General features: G+C 39.5%; 2 protein-coding genes across 8 annotated transcripts; one reads left to right on the forward strand and one right to left on the reverse strand.

Annotated features, from left to right (window-relative positions):
* Window positions 1-1146: 1146 nt before the first annotated feature.
* On the reverse strand, window positions 1147-12007 carry ube2r2 (ubiquitin-conjugating enzyme E2R 2). Of its 5 annotated transcripts, none has more exons than XM_020703296.3 (7): window positions 11868-12007; window positions 11475-11554; window positions 11009-11186; window positions 7957-8043; window positions 5078-5175; window positions 3478-3612; window positions 1147-3356 (listed from the first exon to the last, which is right to left on the reverse strand). In XM_020703296.3, the coding sequence occupies exons 3-7, from the start codon at window positions 11183-11185 to the stop codon at window positions 3071-3073; spliced, it is 783 nt and encodes a 260-aa protein (XP_020558955.1). In that variant the 5' UTR covers window position 11186; window positions 11475-11554; window positions 11868-12007; the 3' UTR covers window positions 1147-3070. The 5 variants fall into 5 exon arrangements, with proteins under 5 accessions (XP_020558955.1, XP_023810772.1, XP_004068918.1 ...); XM_023955004.2 differs by having other exon boundaries at window positions 11009-11195; XM_004068870.5 differs by having other exon boundaries at window positions 11475-11870.
* ubap1 (ubiquitin associated protein 1) lies at window positions 11861-18163 on the forward strand. Of its 3 annotated transcripts, none has more exons than XM_011475127.4 (8): window positions 11861-12000; window positions 12559-12718; window positions 14059-14099; window positions 14219-14343; window positions 14605-15426; window positions 15556-15714; window positions 16065-16166; window positions 16269-18163. In XM_011475127.4, the coding sequence occupies exons 3-8, from the start codon at window positions 14066-14068 to the stop codon at window positions 16407-16409; spliced, it is 1383 nt and encodes a 460-aa protein (XP_011473429.1). In that variant the 5' UTR covers window positions 11861-12000; window positions 12559-12718; window positions 14059-14065; the 3' UTR covers window positions 16410-18163. The 3 variants fall into 3 exon arrangements, with proteins under 3 accessions (XP_011473429.1, XP_078803541.1, XP_078803542.1); XM_078947415.1 differs by lacking the exon at window positions 11861-12000 and adding an exon at window positions 12065-12133; XM_078947416.1 differs by lacking the exon at window positions 11861-12000 and adding an exon at window positions 12123-12292.
* The last annotated feature ends 1155 nt before the right edge of the window (window positions 18164-19318 follow it).

A 19318-nucleotide genomic window follows, 5' to 3' on the forward strand; every position in this document is an offset into this window, starting at 1 on the left:
CAAAGATTATTCTCAATAGTTAAGAAAGGTTATAGCTGGGGCTAAAGGGTGAGTTTTTACATTTAAATTCTTTTAAATAACAAATTCAGCTAACTAAAAATAATGTAACTGAAAAAGTATTTAAAAATCACATGAACTTGCAGTTTTTATTAGTTATTTCTACTTTATCATTTTAACATGAAATCAGTTATCCTTTTGAGTATTTGATGGTAACATAAAATCATTTGGGGGACTATTTATGTTTAAAAAGTGTAATTAAAGTGGATCCAGGCTTCAAAAGAATATTAAATAATGAAGTGCTTCTTTGGAGAGAATTAACTCAGGAACAAATGTCTTTAAGATGTAAAGAGATGCATCTTTTAAAACAGAAAAAACACACTGTGTGTAAAAACAAGCTAAAGGCATAGAAAACTGCTGCTTTGTTGTGTGTTGAAAAGCTTAAATGACAAAGTCGGATGTTTTTTTTTCTCCTTCCATCCACGCTGAATGTGAGCTGGCAGATTTTTTTGTGTAGCTTGTGTGTGTCTTCTACAACTTCCACCTTCCAAAGTTTTCACGCGAGTTGTGTAGAGAAAATCCATGTCATGAACTGAGAGTGCTGATTGAAATGACATCAAATGTGATTTACAGACATTTGGAGCTTCTCAGCATTTAGAAACACGGCACAAAATGTTCAGCTGTTCCTTCAGAAGATCATTTCATTCCCACATCGTGACAGATGAGCAGGGATGGAGTCTGCGTGAGGAAAGGTCCATTAGTTCCCAGCACCTTTCCTTTGTTTTTTGTGAAAATGAAATCCTTCAGAGTTCATCTTCTGAAGTAGATTTCCTCTTTTCAGACAGAATCCAGTTCCTTCAAAGTTCAGGAACTTGAGTAAATCTGTCCCTCCTTTTAGCTTTTTGCTTGTTGTTAAAATAAAAATAAAAAAGTCTTTTAAATCCACTGCATGCATTCATGGCTTCACTTGCTGACTGTGGGGTGAGACTTGGTTTCCGTGGCATCAAAATCCATCCATGTAAAAACCATGTGTCGCTCCACTGCACAGAACGGGCGATGTATTTTTTTTTTTTTTTGCATTGTATTTCAAGAAATATCTGTCACTTTGTGCGCCATCACACATTTTCAGAAACCTAGTACACAATATTCTTTTTCTGTTGCTGTTTTTGTGAAACGAGCACTTGACTGATTCCGGCTCCTGAAACGGTGCTAAGCAGGAGGAGTAGGAGGTGGGGTGGGGTGGGGTTCTCTTCCCCCCCACTAGTCCAAAAAGATGTCTTCTGGACAAATTTATGGGTGATTCCACAAAAACAAGGAAAACCCCTGACATCAAAACTGACATACAACCTAAATGTCAATATAGACACGCACACACAAACAGGTAACAGGCAATCAGCGTCGTCCCTATCACCTAAAAGTGAGAATCTAGGCCAGATTTTGATTTGATCAAGATTCTGAAACGTATGATGCTCAGTTCTGAAACACTGGAGGCTAAACTATTTTTACAGCTCTTAAATCTAACTGTGGACAGTCCCAACAGATGCCTCATTGATTGGCTCCTTCTCATCAGCAGGTAACCAACTCATTCATGTTTAGGGGATTGGAGACTGAAAGGAGCCTTCCTGGCTGTATAATGACACTCAGAAAGTAAGAAAAAGGGGGGGAGAGGCGGAGATCAGTTTGTGTTTGAGGATCCTCTTTAACTGTCTGTCAGTTAAAGTACACTGAGGCCCTGAGGTTGAAGAGGCAGAGATAGTTACAAGACGCAAACTTAGAAAGGATTCAAAAGCTCTGCTGTTCACGCCGAACGAAAACGAGGCCGGGACTTTTCGGGATGAAGGGGATTCCATCGCAGCAGCGAGGAACAGAGGTGTGCGGCGATAAGAAACACTGAATGACGGTGAGAGGACAAGCGGCTCAGCTCATCAACCGGGTAATGAGCCACAGCGCCGATTCAGTGAGCCTTTGTGACTGAGCCATCCCAAAAAATACAAAAGACGAGTCACAGAGGACAGAAAGTCAACCAGAAACACAACCAATCTTTCAATATGAACGCAATCGCACCTGGACTGTCAGACAAAGAGAACGCAAACAACAGTGGAGTTCAACCGACCACCACAAGTACAGCATGTTTTCATCATTTACCAGTTCATGTTTGTTTTGAACTCAGAAGATGCTTTTTAATTCAAGAATGTAGAAAATCCAATCAAATAAGACAGAATAGAAAAATGTGTTGAATTCTCTTTACAACTTTTGCTGTAAATAATAAGTTTAGGCCTGAGCTTCAACATAAAGTGTGAAATTAGACAGTAAGGTAATTTTGGCAGGCTGATTTATGGAATAATAATTCTTAATATGGATAACTATTTTACACAAATGGAGGAAATCCTTAAATTTGACCAATTTTTTTGTATATTGAAAAATGTAATTCATTTTTGCATGATGGTAGACCTTTATTTTGAAGCACTGGTCAATCTGTTCTCTGAAGGACTGTATGGTGCAGTCTGAACAGCTTTACAGATGGGGAAAAATAGCAACACATCTATTATAATAAATCAATCAATAAAACAACAAACTGACTGAACTGAATGATGTGGTTTGTTTTAGCAAAGATTTGTTTAGTAGATTTTTCACTAAGCTGGTTTCACAATTGTTTGTTTCATTTAATTTGCTCATTAATTGTAACCCTTACGGTTTGGGGGATAATGTTTGATGTGGATTCAGTAACTTTTCTGTCCCAGAACAAGATTTTAGAAGATAAAATGATGTCAACTGATGATTGAACACTCTAAATTGTAAGGACTAACTGTAAAAACTGTGAACTAATTTAATCATGAATTCTGCAAATATCTTGAGTGCAAGCTGTATTTAAGGCAAACGGTGGAAACACCGAATTTTGACTTATGAGGACTGCTGCTCACAAGCATTTACTAACAGCTGTTTTATAAATGATGAAAGAAAATTTTGGCAGTAGACTTTTGAACCCACTGTGTGTGCAAACATTTGCAGACGCACACACACGCTGACAAAAGAAAAGGGGTGATGGGGGAGAAAAGATGGACCGCTCTGATCATCACGAGTCTTCGTTGCCAGAGTCGTCCTGGTTGTCATAGCGTCTGGTGGAGGTATCCCCGTCCTCCGAGGTGCCAAGGCCCCCCGCCTCACCTACAGACTCCATGTCGCTCTCATCTTCGTCTTCGTCCTCCTCCTCCATGTCATCGTCGTACAGGTCGTCGTAGAGGAGGTCGGAACTGCTGTCCTGAGAGGGAACCCGGGTCTGGACGCAGTACTCTGCCAATGTGGTCGGCACCTTGACTCCATCCCGCTCCGCCTCCGCTGCCGTCGAGATCACCTGCTTCCTGTTAAAGAAGAAAGCATAAATGAATCTGAAGTTTTTGTGTGCGTTTCTTTTCATAATGAATGGATTATCATCAAGCAGCATCAACTGCAGGTTACGCTTCGTCACAGACAGAGCAGTACCTAATAATCTCTGCGTACTCTTTGTCTTTGCCTTTGCTGTCCCTCCATTTGCGAAACATAACCGACGCGTCCACGTTGGCGGGGGAAAAGGTGTTGGGCTCATTGAGCAGAGAGATGACACTCAGCAGAATGGTCCTGCTCACAAACAATGAAAGACAAACAAACAGGTAAGAAAATGAGAACATTCATTTGGACGTCATGTGAAAGAAAGGTGCCTTTTTAAAGCTTCAAAGGCTTCGCTCTGGCACATTCAGACCCCCCCCCCCCCCCCCCCCCCCCCCCCCCCCCCCATGTGGCTCAATTACACGCTGCATTCAGTCCGCTCTGGCTTCAAAAGACAGACTCAGCATTTTACTTCAACTCTCTTCAACCTGCTGACATGCTAAATTTTAGAGGAGATGCACAAACCATCCCTGCTGCGGCATCTCCCCTTTAGCTCCACACAAAACGAAGGCACGCCACATAGAAGCTCACACAGGGCCAATGTTGATTTGCACCTCAAAATCTTCTGTAAATGACCTTCTGTGCTTTGTTTACTGCTGGAAATGCTTTCAATGAATACATGTGTTTTGATAGATTAGTATTTATTGATTGATTGGTGTATTTCAAGCAATGACATGAAGAATGCTGAACATGAGAAGTTAAATCATATTTGAGTATTGTCTTGGGAAAAGAACTTCATTTCCCATGATGCATATGACTGATATGGAGTTTTGGTAAACTAGTTTTTACTGCAGAAAAGTTCTGTGAGAAATAACAACATTTCACTTTTGCAAGCCCATATTTTTTTTAACATTTTGTGGGGTTTACAACAAAAACTTAGTTACTTACTTCATCGAATAGAAATTATCCATCACTGGTCAACAGTGGCAATGAATCTGGCAGGTATGCCAATTATTTAAGATGCACATTCTATTTGTGACAATAAATTTTTTTTTGTTTCTTGCAGATGCCTGTGATGTCATTAACAAGGTACAATATTAAATTAAGTGGGTAAAAGGGATGATTCTTTTAACTTTTATTGACTACGTGGCACTAAAACTATGTTAAGTGAAATCCACCCAAGCAAAAACGATTCCAAATGCATTTAAACTATTACTGATAATGAGAAGTGGCGGCTGTTTTTTTTTTTTTTTTTTGAGCTGGCAAAACATTTGAAGTTCTGTCACTTTCGGCTTTTCCCATCAGGGGTCGCCACAGTGAAACAACCTCTCTTATGAGGATGAGTCGCATGGTAAACTTGGCAATGTTTTACGCCAGATGCCCTTCCTGACGCAACCCTCTCAATCTAATCAGGCTTGGGACCGGCACAGAAGCAGAGAAGGGGAACAAGGAGCAGCCCAGATTCGAACCCTGGTTTCAAGGATGGAAGGTGCCGCAAACCAGCACGAGCTAAACCATGTGAAGTCGATGCAGAAAATGAGTATATTTCCATTGAGGTTCTGATACTTCCTGGTCTAAGTAATTAAGGAGGTTTACAGACCAAATATGACAATTTTAAAATAAAAGAAATGAAAACCAAACCTCTCTTTTATGTCTCCCTTTATGTTTCTCTCTATGGGGGAGAGAAACATAAAGGGAGGCTGAACTGGGAAATTACCTCACATTCTGGGTGGGGTTCCACCTCTCAGAAGGTAGCTCTCCACTCTGTGGATCATCAACAGGGGGGTGCAAGATGGAGATGCACACATCCCCGTTCTGGAAACAGACCGAATGCCATTACATATGTGGTAGACACAGCCTCAGATGTAGTTAAAATCCAAGTTGTTATTAAAGGTTTTCCAAAAAAAACAAAAAACGAATAATGTGTGAGCCATTCAACACTAGAATAAACTGGCTGAGCTTTGGAGAAGTTGGAATAGTCAAGCAGCGGGCAGCCATGCGTTCAGCATTTATTTTAAATACGGTAAATATCTATGAGGCAAAGTCATTTTAATAAATCAATAATCAAAAAAACATTTTAATATAACAGTAATAATCCTTCTCTAATTTCAACAAATGTGTTTTTCTGTATTATAAAAACACACGGTGGAGTGAAAAAGAGTTTGCCTGTCCTTAATTCTTATCTGTTTGCATGTGTTACACCAAAATGTTTCTGCTCTTAAGAAAAATATGTTTATTTAAAAAAAAGGAAAAAACAAGTTAAGGGAAAACTAGTTTTTAATTAAAGGATTTCAATATCAGAGGAAAAAATCCAAACCTACAAGAGCCTCTGTGGACAAGAAAATACCTCCCTGATGAATACATTGGTTTATGAGATTTTTGGAAAGTAAAGTTTAATTGCTGTATCCACATCCAGGTCTGATTACTTATTAAAACCTGAAAACAAATGTTCAAAAGCTAAAATCATGCTGAGACTTAAAGAAATTAAAGAAAAAACAAAATAAAAATCAAGTAAACCAGATGCATCAGCATAAAAAAAAATTTGAAAAACTTCAGCGACTGAAGCATATTTGTTTTATTTAATAGTAATAATAACTAACTTAATTTCATAAAATGCCTTTTACATTTGCTTGGGTTATCTTTTACTAATCTTTACAGTGGTGGACAAAATTGTTGGTACCCCTCAGTTAAAGAAAGAAAGTCCACAATGCTCACTGAAATGACTTGAAACGTTCAAAAGTAACAATAAATTAAAAATTTATTGAAAATTAAATAATCTAAATCAGCTTACTTTTGAGTTGTTGATTAACAGACTTATTAAAAAAAATAAGGAAATAGGGCTGGACAAAAATGATGGTACCCATAACTTAATATTTTGTTGCACAACCGTTTGAGGCAATCATTGCAGTTAAATGGTTTCTGTATTTGTCAATGAGCCTTCTGCACCTGTCCACAGGTATTTTGGCCCACTCCTCATGAGCAAACTGCTCCAGTTGTCTCAGGTTTGATGGGTGTCTTCACCAAATGGCATGTTTCAGCTCCTTCCACTGATGTTCAATGGGATTCAGATCTGGGCTCATAGAAGGCCACTTCAGAATAGTCCAACGCTTTTCTCTGAGCCATTCTTGGGGTTTTTTGGCTGTGTGTTTTGGATCGTTGTCCTGTTGGAAGACCCATGACCTGCGACCGAGACCAAGCTTTCTGACACTAGGCAGCACATTTCTATCCAGAATGCCTTGATAATAGAGATTTCATTTGACCTTGCACAACTTCAAGACACCCTGTGCCCGATGCAGCAAAGCAGCCTCAAAACAGAACTGAGCCTCCTCCATGTTTCACAGTGGGGACTGGTTCTTTTCATCGTATGCTTCAATTTTTGAGTCTACGAACATAGAGTGATGTGCCTTACCAAAAAGCTCCAGTTTTGTCTCATCTGTCCAAAGGACATTTTCCCAGAAACTTTGTGGCTTGTCAACACGCATTTTTGCAAATTCCAGTCTGGCTTTTTTGTGATTTTCTTTCAACAGCGGTGTCCTCCTTGGTCGTCTCCCATGAAGTCCACTCTGGCTCAAACAACAACGAATGGTGCGATCTGACACTGATGTACCTTGATCTAGGAGTTCACCTTCAATGTCTTTGGAGGCTGTTCTGGGTTCTTTGGATACAGTTCCAACTATCCGTCTCCTCAATTTGTCATCAATTTTCCTCTTTCGGCCACGTCCAGGGAGGTTGGCTACTGTCCCGTGGGTCTTAAACTTCTGAATAATATGTGCCACTGTCGTCACAGGAACGTCAAGCTGCTTAGAGATGGTTTTATAGCCTTTACCTTTATGATGTTTGTCTATAATTTTGTTTCTAATGTCCTGGGACAGTTCTCTCCTTCGCTTTCTGTTGTCCATGTTCAGTGTGCTACACACCAACAGTAACGTGACTATTTGTCTCCCTTTAAATAGGCAGACTGACTGATTATGGGTTTGAAAACAGCTGTGATGTCAATTAAAGGACATCCCTGAGTTCATCATGACCCCCTAGGCAATTAGTTCTCAGTCTTTTATGGAGGTAACATCATTTTTGTCCAGCCCTATTTCGGTATTTTGATTTTTTAAATAATTCTGTTAATCAACAACTCCAAAGTAATGGCTGAATTTGATTATTTAATTTTTAATACATTTTAATTTATTGTTACTTTTGAACGTCTCAAGTCATTTCAGTGAGCATTGTGGACTTTCTTTGTTTAACTGAGGGGTATCAACAATTTTGTCCACCACTGTAGATGTTTCTGAGAAAAAAAAATGGCTGCATCTTACTTCTACAATACCCAACATAAGAAACTGCTGAACTGTCAAAATTGAACTTCCTTAAACTGAGAAAAGATCCAATTTGGATGTGAAATAGTTTTAAAAGCAAAGGTCTGGAGGTATTTACAGCTCTGTGGTTCAAAAAAGAAAACATCTACAAAACAGAGACACAAAATATAAAGTCTATAAGCTTGTTAAGGTTTCGTTTGTAGTGCAGCCGCTGAAGCATTGCTGGGAATGATATTCCAAATGAACACAATTCAAACTAGGCTAAAGAGCTGTGCACAACACAGATTACCTCATAAATGTTTGGATGCCACATCTTTGTGAGGAAGCGGAAGGTAGGCGGGGAGTAAGGGTAGTCAACTGGGAACTTGATGTGAGCCTGAAGGAAGAAAGACGACAGTGAACATCACACTGACACAGAAGATGGTTTACTTCAAACATCAGCTTTAAATTTCCCTGGAAGGAAAAGTGATATAAAATAAAGAACAGACTTAGTAGGGAAGCTGCTTATTTGTTTATTGCTTGTTTGTTATGGACGAGGGAAATGAAGATGTACATGGATCCATTTGTCTACAGGTGTCAGAATGGAGCTCACCAATTGTACCTTCCATCCATCCATCCATCCATCCATCCATCCAATCATCCATTCATTCATCTTCTAAACCCGTTTTGTCCCTTTCGGGGTCACGGGGCAGCTGGAACCTATCCCAGCCACTCGTGGGCGAAGGCAGGGGCCATCCTGGACAGGCCGCCATGTCACTGCTAAAGGCTTTTTCAAACACCAATTTTTTCGTCTGCTATTTGAATAAAGAAATGCTTAAACACAATTTTCATCTTATTATTTTATACACATCATGAGAGAAAGGCCAGAAAAACATGCTAAAAACACAATTCTTACTGAAAGTGGGTCTTTAAAGACTATCTACAAGTGATCTCCTTCTGCTGCTTATCTTGACATCTCCTGTGCTGCTCCATAAAGGGACATGGAGAAAGAGGTTTCAACTAGCAGAAGTGCACCAAGCAAATGTATTTTTTAATTAAAAGATGGAAACAATTTCTGAGACAGATGATTTTTTGAAGTTAAAAAAATATCAATGTGAAATTCAGGCTTGGATGACTTTTGATTTCCTGTCTTCTATGGTGAAACATGACATGTTATTTTTTAAGGCCTCAGCAGCTTAGAACAACAAAAATACACTGAATGGCAATATTTTAAGTTCCAGTAGTACCAATGAAAACTTTATGAGCATGATTTATGTATTATGACATAGATTAAGTCTCTGTGCTTGCATAATTTGCTAAAAATCAGGCACATTCTCTCAGAATCAAAGAGAGACTAGTCTGTGTGTCTGTGACGTCTTACTACTAGGTCGGAAAAACCTCTATCAGATCCTGGAGATCTCCCACCCTGCCTGTTTTCCAGCTTTTCTTTCCCTCCTTGCTGCTGATTTGCAGACTCGGGTGATTTACTGAACACACCTGATCCAGCAAAACAGTAGCAAGAAGAGCAGGGAGAGCTGGAAGTCAGGCTGCGTGGTAGATCCTGAAGGTTGGGCAGCAAAATGATTGAAAATCTAAATGATTCAAAATCTGTAAAGTTTTGCTAACAATTGAGAAAAGAGATCAAACTTCTCTACAAGTTTTAAATACAAACGACTTTTTTTACTTGGATATAGACGTAACACCTGACTTTGTAATAAAATTCTAGGATGCAGCAGGAATCTTCCCTAATTGTGAATGTTTCCTGAATCTGCTTTTATCGCTCATCTTAAGCCAGTATTGCTTTTGCTGATTTTTCTCTTTTTTTTTTTTTTTGGTCTCTCAACACACATTTCTGTGTTTGTTTTCCACCACTGGCTTCTTCCTGTAGCCCGCTTCTCCTGGAGATTTCTTCTGTTTAAAGGCAGTTTTCCTGTCCACAGTCATTTCAGTCATTTCTGTACATGTATACTCAGTACAGCAAAAATACAAGATAGTTCTTCAGCCTCACTCTTTGGCCACAAACCACTATTAAAAGACATTTATTTCAATCTGACTTTGTTGGGGTTATTTTGTCCTATTTAAATTTTGATAATAAAAATTATAGGATTTAAAAAAGTTTTTACCTTGTTTTTGTCAGGGATTTGTATGTAGTCTTTGTATAGCACCCTGAGGAAACCTTGGTTATGAAATTGTGTTTAAAAAAAAAAAAAAAGAACTAAAATCTGTAAGGTGGCAAAATGTTTGTACAAATTAACAAACATAGGCTACCAAGTACATTTCCAGTTTAGCACGATAAGGAATAAGGAACCCATTTGTGGTAAGTGGTCTGTATCTGTACAAATTTTGTATCTTTCTTAAATGCAAGACTTTGCAAAGGAAGCTCCACCGTTCATGCTTGAATGTGCAAAAGCGTAAGACTTACCAAAAAACTCACAAGTCCTCTGAATTTGCACTTACAATCTAACTACTCAATAAAGGCCCCAATAAATAAGCAGTTTTCCAATGAGCATTAAAGACCCACTCCACTGCAAATCGTGTTTTTGTTGCTTTTAACAGGTTCTTTTTTCTCACAATGGAGGACATTTATAAAGACAATTAAGCTTAAAATTGCATTTCCGAGTATTCCTTTACTCAAATTGTTGTGAACCAGGAGCAGACCAAAAAATGTTGTTGGAAAGGGAGTTTATTTGTGATGCAGAAAATACGCTGGGCGAGCCATAAACTACTTTCTCCGCTCCCCCTGACCCTCTCACACTCAGGTGTGCATTAGTAGTAGAGATCAACACTAATGTGCAGGAAAAGCTGATCAGTCTATCATTCCAGTCCAATGTGTGGAAATACTTTGAATTTTGCAAAGACATGTGACCATGCAGTGAGCTAGAATGTTCTAATAATGCTCCCTTTGGATTATTTTGATGTGGGAAATAACAGTAGGCTGAACTTTATAAAACTAAAATGTGAATGGATTTGACATTAACTCTTGTGTACTTGTATGTTTGTACACATATTTAATTTACACTTGATTATCGTGCAAGAAACTCCTGGGATCTGGAAGACTTTACCTTCACTGTTCAGTTCTAAGTATTTATCTCTGAGTCACACTGGTGGAATTTTGACTAAAGATGTCCTGTATTTATTTTAGGTCAGTAAATTGGATCAAATCGGATTGTTCAAAATGAACCAATATCGACAATGAATCTTATCGTCAACCAAAAATTATGATATGAATCAAATTGTTGTTAAAATGAATCGTTACAGCCGTAGGGTGCCTCCACAACAGAACGCACTTTCATAAATCTATCTCCTTAAACATCCAGAAGCTGGATTTCCTTGAGTACACCCGATTGGAGGGTTTGTCCCACCTTGAAGTAGCCTCCCTCATAGAGGGTATTTGGGGGTCCGAAAATCGCCACCTCCCAGTTGTAAAGGTCAGCCTCCTCCACCAGGGTGATGCGGAAGCCTTCCACCGGCTGCTCCTGCAGGGACTTCAGCTCCATCATCAAGGCCTTCTGTGAACTGGGGGTTGTCTGGTGGGCCATGCTGATCCCATTTGCAGCGGGGCAGGAAAAAGAGGGGGGAACCAATACATGTGGTCACATTCAAGATGTTGTCAGGACGACTACAGGAAAAATTTAAGGATCATTTTTAGATGCACTTGGAGCAACACTCTCTGAAAACCGCAAACAGGAGAAAAAAAATCAGTAAGTGGAACGAATTAAAAAAACAAAACAAAACAAAAAAACAAGCCCAAACATGCTGTGTGGCCTGCCAAGCTAGGTTCAGTTCGGAGGCCCTTTAAGGGGGAAGAAGTTAATGAAAAGTGGTTACCTCTCTCCTTGCACTGCTTTGTGTTCAGGTCTTTACGGCTCAAACCACGTAGATAATCTCATTTGTCCATACTAACCATCCTGTCTCGACAAAAACAATAACAGGAACAGCTGATTTCAACAAGAGCCTAAGGCTGGTCCTCGTGTTGTATTTTTGTTCGAAATTCTTTTATGTGCCAGCAGTGTTGACAGTTGCCAGGGAACAAATAAATATCAGTCTGACACGGTCTCCTTTAGCTTGTTCTCGGGCTCACACTTGTCATTTTCCTCTCCGTGCCATCTCTCCAAGCACTCGGTTCGATTCAGACTGGCGCCCAGCTGATCGCTGCGTGTTTATGTTTGTTTATCTGTTCTCCAGCAGTCTCAACTTCTCCAACGTCAGCTAAACCCCTACCGAACAACTTGGGTCAAAAAAGAGGAGCTGTTCCGCTCCCTGCCGTCCCCTCCAGCACAGCAGCGGCGTGAATCCCGGGGACGTTCGAGCCCGCGGTCGCAGGAAAGACCCAAAGAGAGACGTTTACATTCAAGTATGACAGTGGATTTAATCGATATTTTATTTTTTAGCCTATCGATGCTTCCGGCTATCATTGCGCGTGTCTGTAGAACGTAACGAGCGTAACAACCCGAACGTGACGTGCGCGCACTCGACAGAGCAGAGGGGTAACAGCGCGTGCTTTGACTTACTTTGTCAAAAACAGACCAACACGAATTACTTTCTAAAAATAATAATTATAACACATGTTCAAGATAATGTCTTTTATCTTTCACTTTATTGAAAGTAATATAAGTTATTCTTTCGGTGTAAAAGTAACAAAAAAAGTGTGTATGTCTCATTATTATGCTAATCGAGTATTTAATCTTCAACATAAACATTTGGAGAATTTTATTTTAATTAAACATGATTGTTTAAGTCTCGCCATGTTATAAATAAATAATATATATATATATATATACATATATATATATATATATATATATAGAGAGAGAGAGAGAGAGAGAGAGAGATTATTTAAAATCTTTATGTTTTTGAAATTATGGAAAACATTGATTCCCATCTTTGTCTGACGTTTTGTGACGCCACACAGGAACCAGCGGAGGGTGCTCTGTAAATCAAGATGGCGACCTACGACGAAGCAGGAAAGAGAATTCAGTTTAAATAAAACTGATTCGAGGACCAGTTTTATCCCTAGTTCGAGCATACATCGGGTTCGTTTGGATTCTGAGAGAACGGGCGGAACAAAACGGGTAATAATGTTTTTTTGTGTTTGAGTGAGTTTAGTTTGACGTGAGGGGCGGTGGCGGTATAGACAGGTCTCGTTAGGCAGGCCACAGACGAAGCTAAGCACATAGCATGGACTATGGCATTCTGTACCATGACATAACCAGGGCTAATGTCAGTATTGGAATTTAATAGTTCTTTCTTTTATTCTAACTAAAATAATACCATGTTCACAATATTGCTATACACATAAAAAGTTCCAGCTGTCAAGATCGAGGTTGTAGCTTAGCCACTAGCTAAAGTAAAGCTTTGCCAAATCATCACAGTAAATAAACAACAAAAATAATAATAAAAAAGAACTTTATGCTTTTTCTAAGTGAAAAGTCACATTGGCAGGCAGGCGTTACAGCCTGGGGGTTTGTAAAAATATGATCCCTGCTTAGAATCCGACGTGAACGTTTGGTCGACAGTGACTGACATTTCGTAAACAATCTTCATGATATAATACGCACATGACATAAACATGATGCGGGAAAAAAAATAACCTGCGAAAATCTGCTAAACCCGCGTTTGACTTGTTATGTAACTTCACAATGAAAGTAAAATACTCCTAAAAGTATCATTTCAACACTTCCTTATCCAGTTTAACCGCAATTCTGTCTTAATCTAACAGAGATGCGTAAAGTAAGAAGTTGTTGTCTACATATGGTATATAAATGCGATCTTAACTGTTGTCCTAGTTACGAATCTATGACCTTTAAAAAGTTAACGCTCTAAAATTGTCATCGCAGACAGAATCCCCCTGATCACAAGATGCTCTGTTGATCATGTGTGGTCCGGGGCAGATTCCCGAGACTAACATTTAACCTTTGAGTTAGGCGCACAACAGTATTTTCTCCCAGTTTTGAGTGTTGTTGCAAAAACTGCATGTTTAGAATAAGATGGTATTCTTCATGTAAAGCACGATAATCACCTTGTTGTAAGTGGCCGATATCTAAAAATAGTTGTTTTTCATTTTATAACGTCAGTTATAGTATGATCTGATAGCTTAGTTGTTACATGCAAATGTGTACAAAAACATATTTGCCTGTTAGAATAGATAATAAGCAGATTGGCCAGTATGTCATGTATAATGTTGGTTCATTAGGAGGGAGTAAATTTGACATTCGGCCTATCCTGCTCTCTGGCTGATTCACCTTTATTTTTGAATGTGTTCCCTTGTGTTGTGTTAAAATAAATTTTTTCCAGACTTTGGATTTAGTTTTGTTTTCTTTTTCATGTCTTTGTGGTGTGTACTTTAAGATGCATATATGTTGTCTTTGAAAGTTTTTTTTTTTTTAATTGATGTCTCCATGTTTTTTTCTAGATCTTAAATGGCTGCAAGGAAGTCTGATGCATACAACAATGGCAAGTATTTGTTTGATTTCATTAATATAATTATATAATCAAACATGTTAACATTCTGATAAACCTGTATATTAGAGATCCAGAATGATTTGTCATTTGCTTCTTTTTGTTGCACACAGGACCCATCAGCTACCTCGACAGTGTTCCCTTCAAGATAAATGAGAAATTTCGCTGTCCGGCCAAAGTGGGCTTGCCTGTTGGTTTTTGTGTACCAGACTGTGGCTCTTTACTTGCAGACACAAAGGTTAGTCAAATCTGGATTTTGTACTAATCTCATACTGGGTCTGACATTTTTTTTTCCATTTTGCTCTAGGGCAACTGTATGATCTTTGTACTTTGTTTCCGCTTCTACACATAGTTTTTAAAATTGCCAAACTGAAACTTGAAACTTAATATTCTCAAAGTAATTTTACTGATTTACTTAACATTTTAAATGAATGAAATTGCTTCAGGTAAAGCAGTCATGACTGATTACCTTCGTGCTTTCTCTTCTTTATTCCACTAGCATGAGTTTTCATTGGAGAAGCGCATTTTAAGCTGGGAAAAAGGCCTCGCTGAGGCCAGAGCAGCTGAGGTCAGAGCAAAAGAAGAAGCAGCCCAGCACATAGCAGACAGCAAGGAGTCTGTGGCCCAGTCTCAAGGCATTGATGATGGTGGGGGCAAGAAGCCCCAGTCTGTTACAGAGGATCATGACCTTCCACCACCAGCGCTGAACCCTGTTCTAGCAGGACTGAGCCATAACGCCATCCTCATGCCGCTTCCCGCCCCCAGTCTCGGCCCCAGAAAAATTCTACCCAGCACTCCTCAGCCAAATAGCCTCAATTTAGCTGACTTTGAGCGAGAAGAAGACCCTTTTGACAAGTTAGAACTCAAAACTTTGGACGATAAGGAGGAACTAAGGAACATTCTACAGAGCCAACCCCAGCCTCAACCGCTCCCTTTTGTATCTCCTCCAGAGGCCTCTCAACAAGGCTCAGCATCTCGTGGAAGCAGCCCATCACGACCCAGCACAAACGTAGGCCTGCTAGCCAAACCGGGTTTTGTCCACAAACCTAATGGATTGGTCGCCTTGATGGATATGGACAGAGTGGGGCAGCCTGGAAGAGTAGCGTTTGACACAGATGACAGGCCTTGTAACATCCGCTCCCTCACTTTCCCCAAGCTGTCTGATTCTGGTGACCCTGACCCGGGGAAATTCAGCCCCCTCTCTGCACCCGTTCCTGCATTCCAACAAAGTTGGAATGGTAGCTCTCCGACACTACCAAAATCACAAGTTATTGTTGGGACAGACTCACCAGGCCACAACAAGAGTGATACTCCAAAGCTGGTAGGTCCAACAACTATTTTTGTTGTGTGCAAAGTTTGGACTGAAGATCAGGAACTGATGCTAAATGAAACACTTCAGTCTTGACCATTTCTTCATATTGTTTTCAATGCTTTCATTAATTTGTACTAGACAAACGCTGGATCGGTATCTTCTGGTCTGCCCTGTGGTGGAGCCCTTCTCAGCATGACACCCAGTGAACGTCAGTGTGTGGAAACTCTTGCAGGCATGGGCTACTCTTATGAGGAAATCCTACGGGCCATGCAAAGACAAGGACAGAATGTGGAGCAGGTTCAACTCTCACTCACACAAGCACTTAGACGTCTTCAATTCCTAACATGTTCATTTAACCAATTGCATTATGTGGATTTACAGCTCTCAATTCCAATACAACAGTTGTTTCATGTTGTCTGTCATGTTAAAATTAATAAATCTCAGTTTCTAAACTGAATAAATAAATAAGGGTGAAATTGGTGCTCACTTTTTAACTGCGACTAAGCCAAAATGGGGACAAAGGAATATTATAGCTCATTTGACATGAGGAAACTGAAAATATACATATAAACAAATAGTCAGACAAATTTTTCATTATTTTCGAGGTATTATTGTCAAATGGGTAAGCGTTTCATTCTCTCTCCAAGGTATTGGATTATCTGTTTGTTCATGGTCGTCTGTGCGAGCGGGGCTTTGATGTGAGCGCGGTGGAAGAATGTCTAGAGATGTATCAGTGCTCAGAAGAAAAGGTTGGTGAATTTTTTATTGGCTAAATGTTTGTAGAACACATGTTCATAGCTTCAAACAACAGAGGATCTAACTTTGGCTTTTTTTCCCCCCAACCCTTCCAGGCCTTGCAGTTTCTTGAGCTCATGTCAAGATTCGGTGAAATGGGGTTTGAAAGAGATGCCATCAAAGAGGTGCTGCTAGTCCACAATAACGATCAGGAAAAGGCTTTGGAGGATCTGATGGCTCGTGCTACAGCTAGCTGAATTAAGCGTGCGATCTAGGAAAGCTGTATCCGGGGCATTTCTCTTTCTGCCGCCCAACAGCCCCTTTCCCTCCAGCCTAACTTTCTTTCGCCGCGCCCTGCCCCTTGGCTGTTGAAGGAACAGCTGGGAGACTGCTTCTCTCTGTGCTAAAATGTATCGTGAGCTGGCAAGCGGAGCTGGAGATTTGGGCTGAATTGTTGTATTGACATTCTGATCCGCTTCCACTTTGAAGTGAAACTGAATATGGGAAGAAGCCAGGTACCGAACTGTGAATCAACAAAAGACACGTTTGAACTTGGGAAATTCCTTAAGATCTAAGCTGCCATCTTCCACTGCTCACTGCAGACCCAGCCAAAGGCTGGTGGGTGTAGGGGGGGGGGGGGGGGGGTCTAGAGGAGGCTTTCTGAAGCAGAACAGACTGTATTTTCAAAGAGAAATAAAAGACATGGCCACCAGACAGATTTGTCTCTCAAAAAGTGCCCTCTGATAGGTTGTGCCCTGCACCTATTTCTGTTATACTTTACACATTCATTCATGTCTTTTTTTTGCTGTTCAGTTTTGGGCACTTTGTTATGTCAGTTTAAAGATTGTGTATTTGCTTTCTGTTTTAGGAATTGCATTATAAAGCATTTGTCATTATAATTCAAGAGTTCTGCTGTCCCAAAGTGTTGCTCAGCTAGCTCTGGGGTAGCCTTCCCTTTTTGGAGGTGTGTGTGGGGGGGGCGATGAGTTCCAGTGTGGGAACGTTGGAAAAAATCCCCAGATCCATTGTCACGAATATGTCGTATTCTGTTAACGCACACATGCTCGGAAAATCCACATTTTATTTAAAATACCACACTGACACTTTGATTTAAGAATAAAAAGTTGAATATGAAAACTTAACAAATGTTAACTTTAAAATGTGATGCTACAAACTGTTGTGTTCTTTTATTTGCAGACAGGAAAAGCGTGGAGGTTGCCTTTGCAGCCTCCTCACAGTGCAATAGTCATTTCATGTTGTGTGACAGTTTACCAGCTCTTTGAGTCTCACTTAACTGGAGTGAAAAAAAAGAATTGGTATTGAGCCTTTGGTTGTGAGGAGTAAAAAAAAAGTTTGCTTTCACTGATTTTTGTAGTTTGTTTTCTGTTCATAGTGTTTCAAAGCAGAAGGTTTAAACACATCTGACTTGGAATAGTTGATCGTCCTTTTTTCGTCTTGATTTCACCAAGATTAACGTGTCTTAATGCTGAATTAGAAAAAACGATTTCTAATTTTTCCTAAATTGGGATTGCACTTTGCTAAAAGCAGGGCACCATCCTTTAGTTTTTTCTAGTATGTGAGAATGGACCTCCTGGGTTCATTCTGTATAGAAGTCATTACATTTGTGGCAAGGGTGGTCCTGATCCTCTTTGGGGGGGATTATGGAAGGCAAAGTAAACAGTTTAATGGCTTGAATTAAATTCAGTGTGAATCCGACAGTAATGGGACAGGGCTAATTACTGATCCCTTTTAAAATTCAATTTAAGCTTTTTCTAAAAACCAAAATGTAAAACGTGTTGTGTTTAATTGACCAAACATGATGCAATTAGAAAGTGAGCAAGGGTGCAACATTTGGGGCAGGTGAATCAACATTTCATAATCAAAACACCATTTTCACTTCAAATGTTAAATTATATTTAAAGTGGGACAGACAAGTTAAGTTTTTTTTCTTCATTGCCTTGTGTTTTGTTTCATGTATAAAAGAAGAAACATAAACTTTTACCCAATAACACTCAAGTGGTTTTATTGTCTCTGATTTAGGTGCTTGATAATAAAATACATTAGGTTGTCTTATGCTTTGACAACAATTGGGCCACTAACAATTATTGATTTTTTTACTTTTTTCTGTGCTAATTCTTGTTTCTGCTCTGATTTTTGAGTTGTATTTATTAGATTTATTTATAAGTCACCACATAATCTAATAAAATGTTTATACTGTATTGTAACAGTGAACAAGCTTAGTATTCTTTCAGTATCTTATTAGTTTTTGTAAAAGTGCAATTTTTTAAGTTTATCTTCAAATCTATGGTTACATTGCACAACAGCAACTAAACAATTCAAATGACTTTAGATCTTTTGTAGGTGGAAACTGAAAACATCCAGTGATTCTTATTAAAAGTTTTTTTTTAAATCAATAAAAGTAAAAATAGTGCCACCTGTTTGCAACAATTATAATCCTGCAAGACCTTTCATCAGAAGATTGCAGGTTTGATTCAGGCTTTCCAGACCCATGCTTCGAAGTGTGTGTGTATATAGAGTGGTGGACAAAATTGTTGGTACCCCTCGTTAAAGAAAGTCCACAAGGCTCACTGAAATGACTTGAAACGTTTAAAAGTAACAAATTAAAAATTTGTTGAAAATTAAATAATCAAAATCAGCCATTATTTTTGAGTTGTTGATTAACAGAATTGTTTTTTTTTAAACTAATGAAATAGAGCTGGACAAAAATGATGGTACCCATAACTTAATATTTTGTTGCACAACCGTTTGAGGCAATCGCTGCAGTTAAACGGTTTCTGTATTGGTCAATGAGCCTTCTGCACCTGTCCACAGGTATTTTGGCCCACTCCTCATGAGCAAACTGCTCCAGTTGTCCCAGGTTTGACGGGTGTCTTCTCCAAATGGCATGTTCCAGCTCCTTCCACAGATGTTCAATGGGAACATCTGTGCCCCATACCATGCACGACTCCAGACAGTCTGAGAGAGGAAGAAGTGGGCAGAGCAGCATTATCTCCTTTCCAGTATCAACACCCTTGTATTCAAACAAAGACAGCAACAAACAGCATTGATCTAACTTCTGTTCACAGCCCCCTCACTCATGGTGAGGAACTCTCCCAAGATTCCCCGCTTCCCATGAGGCTTAGGAGCTGAAGGCGGGGCATGGTCT

The sequence above is a fragment of the Oryzias latipes genome, chromosome 5 (assembly GCF_053564925.1).
Source record: "Oryzias latipes strain Hd-rR chromosome 5, Olatipes_Hd-rR_3.1".
NCBI lineage: Eukaryota > Metazoa > Chordata > Actinopteri > Beloniformes > Adrianichthyidae > Oryzias > Oryzias latipes.

Excerpts from the sequence above, each read along its gene's own strand:
- ube2r2 (XM_020703296.3), bottom strand. The coding sequence starts at position 11,185 with ATGGCCCACCAGACAACCCCCAGTTCACAGAAGGCCTTGATGATGGAG. Across the intron at positions 3,613-5,077 it reads AACCCCACCCAGAATGTGAG|GACCATTCTGCTGAGTGTCA; the intron begins GTAATTTCCCAG and ends GTTTGTGAGCAG. Across the intron at positions 3,357-3,477 it reads GAGTACGCAGAGATTATTAG|GAAGCAGGTGATCTCGACGG; the intron begins GTACTGCTCTGT and ends CTTCTTTAACAG.
- ubap1 (XM_011475127.4), top strand. The coding sequence starts at position 14,066 with ATGGCTGCAAGGAAGTCTGATGCATACAACAATG. Across the intron at positions 14,100-14,218 it reads GTCTGATGCATACAACAATG|GACCCATCAGCTACCTCGAC; the intron begins GCAAGTATTTGT and ends TGTTGCACACAG. Across the intron at positions 15,427-15,555 it reads AGAGTGATACTCCAAAGCTG|ACAAACGCTGGATCGGTATC; the intron begins GTAGGTCCAACA and ends AATTTGTACTAG.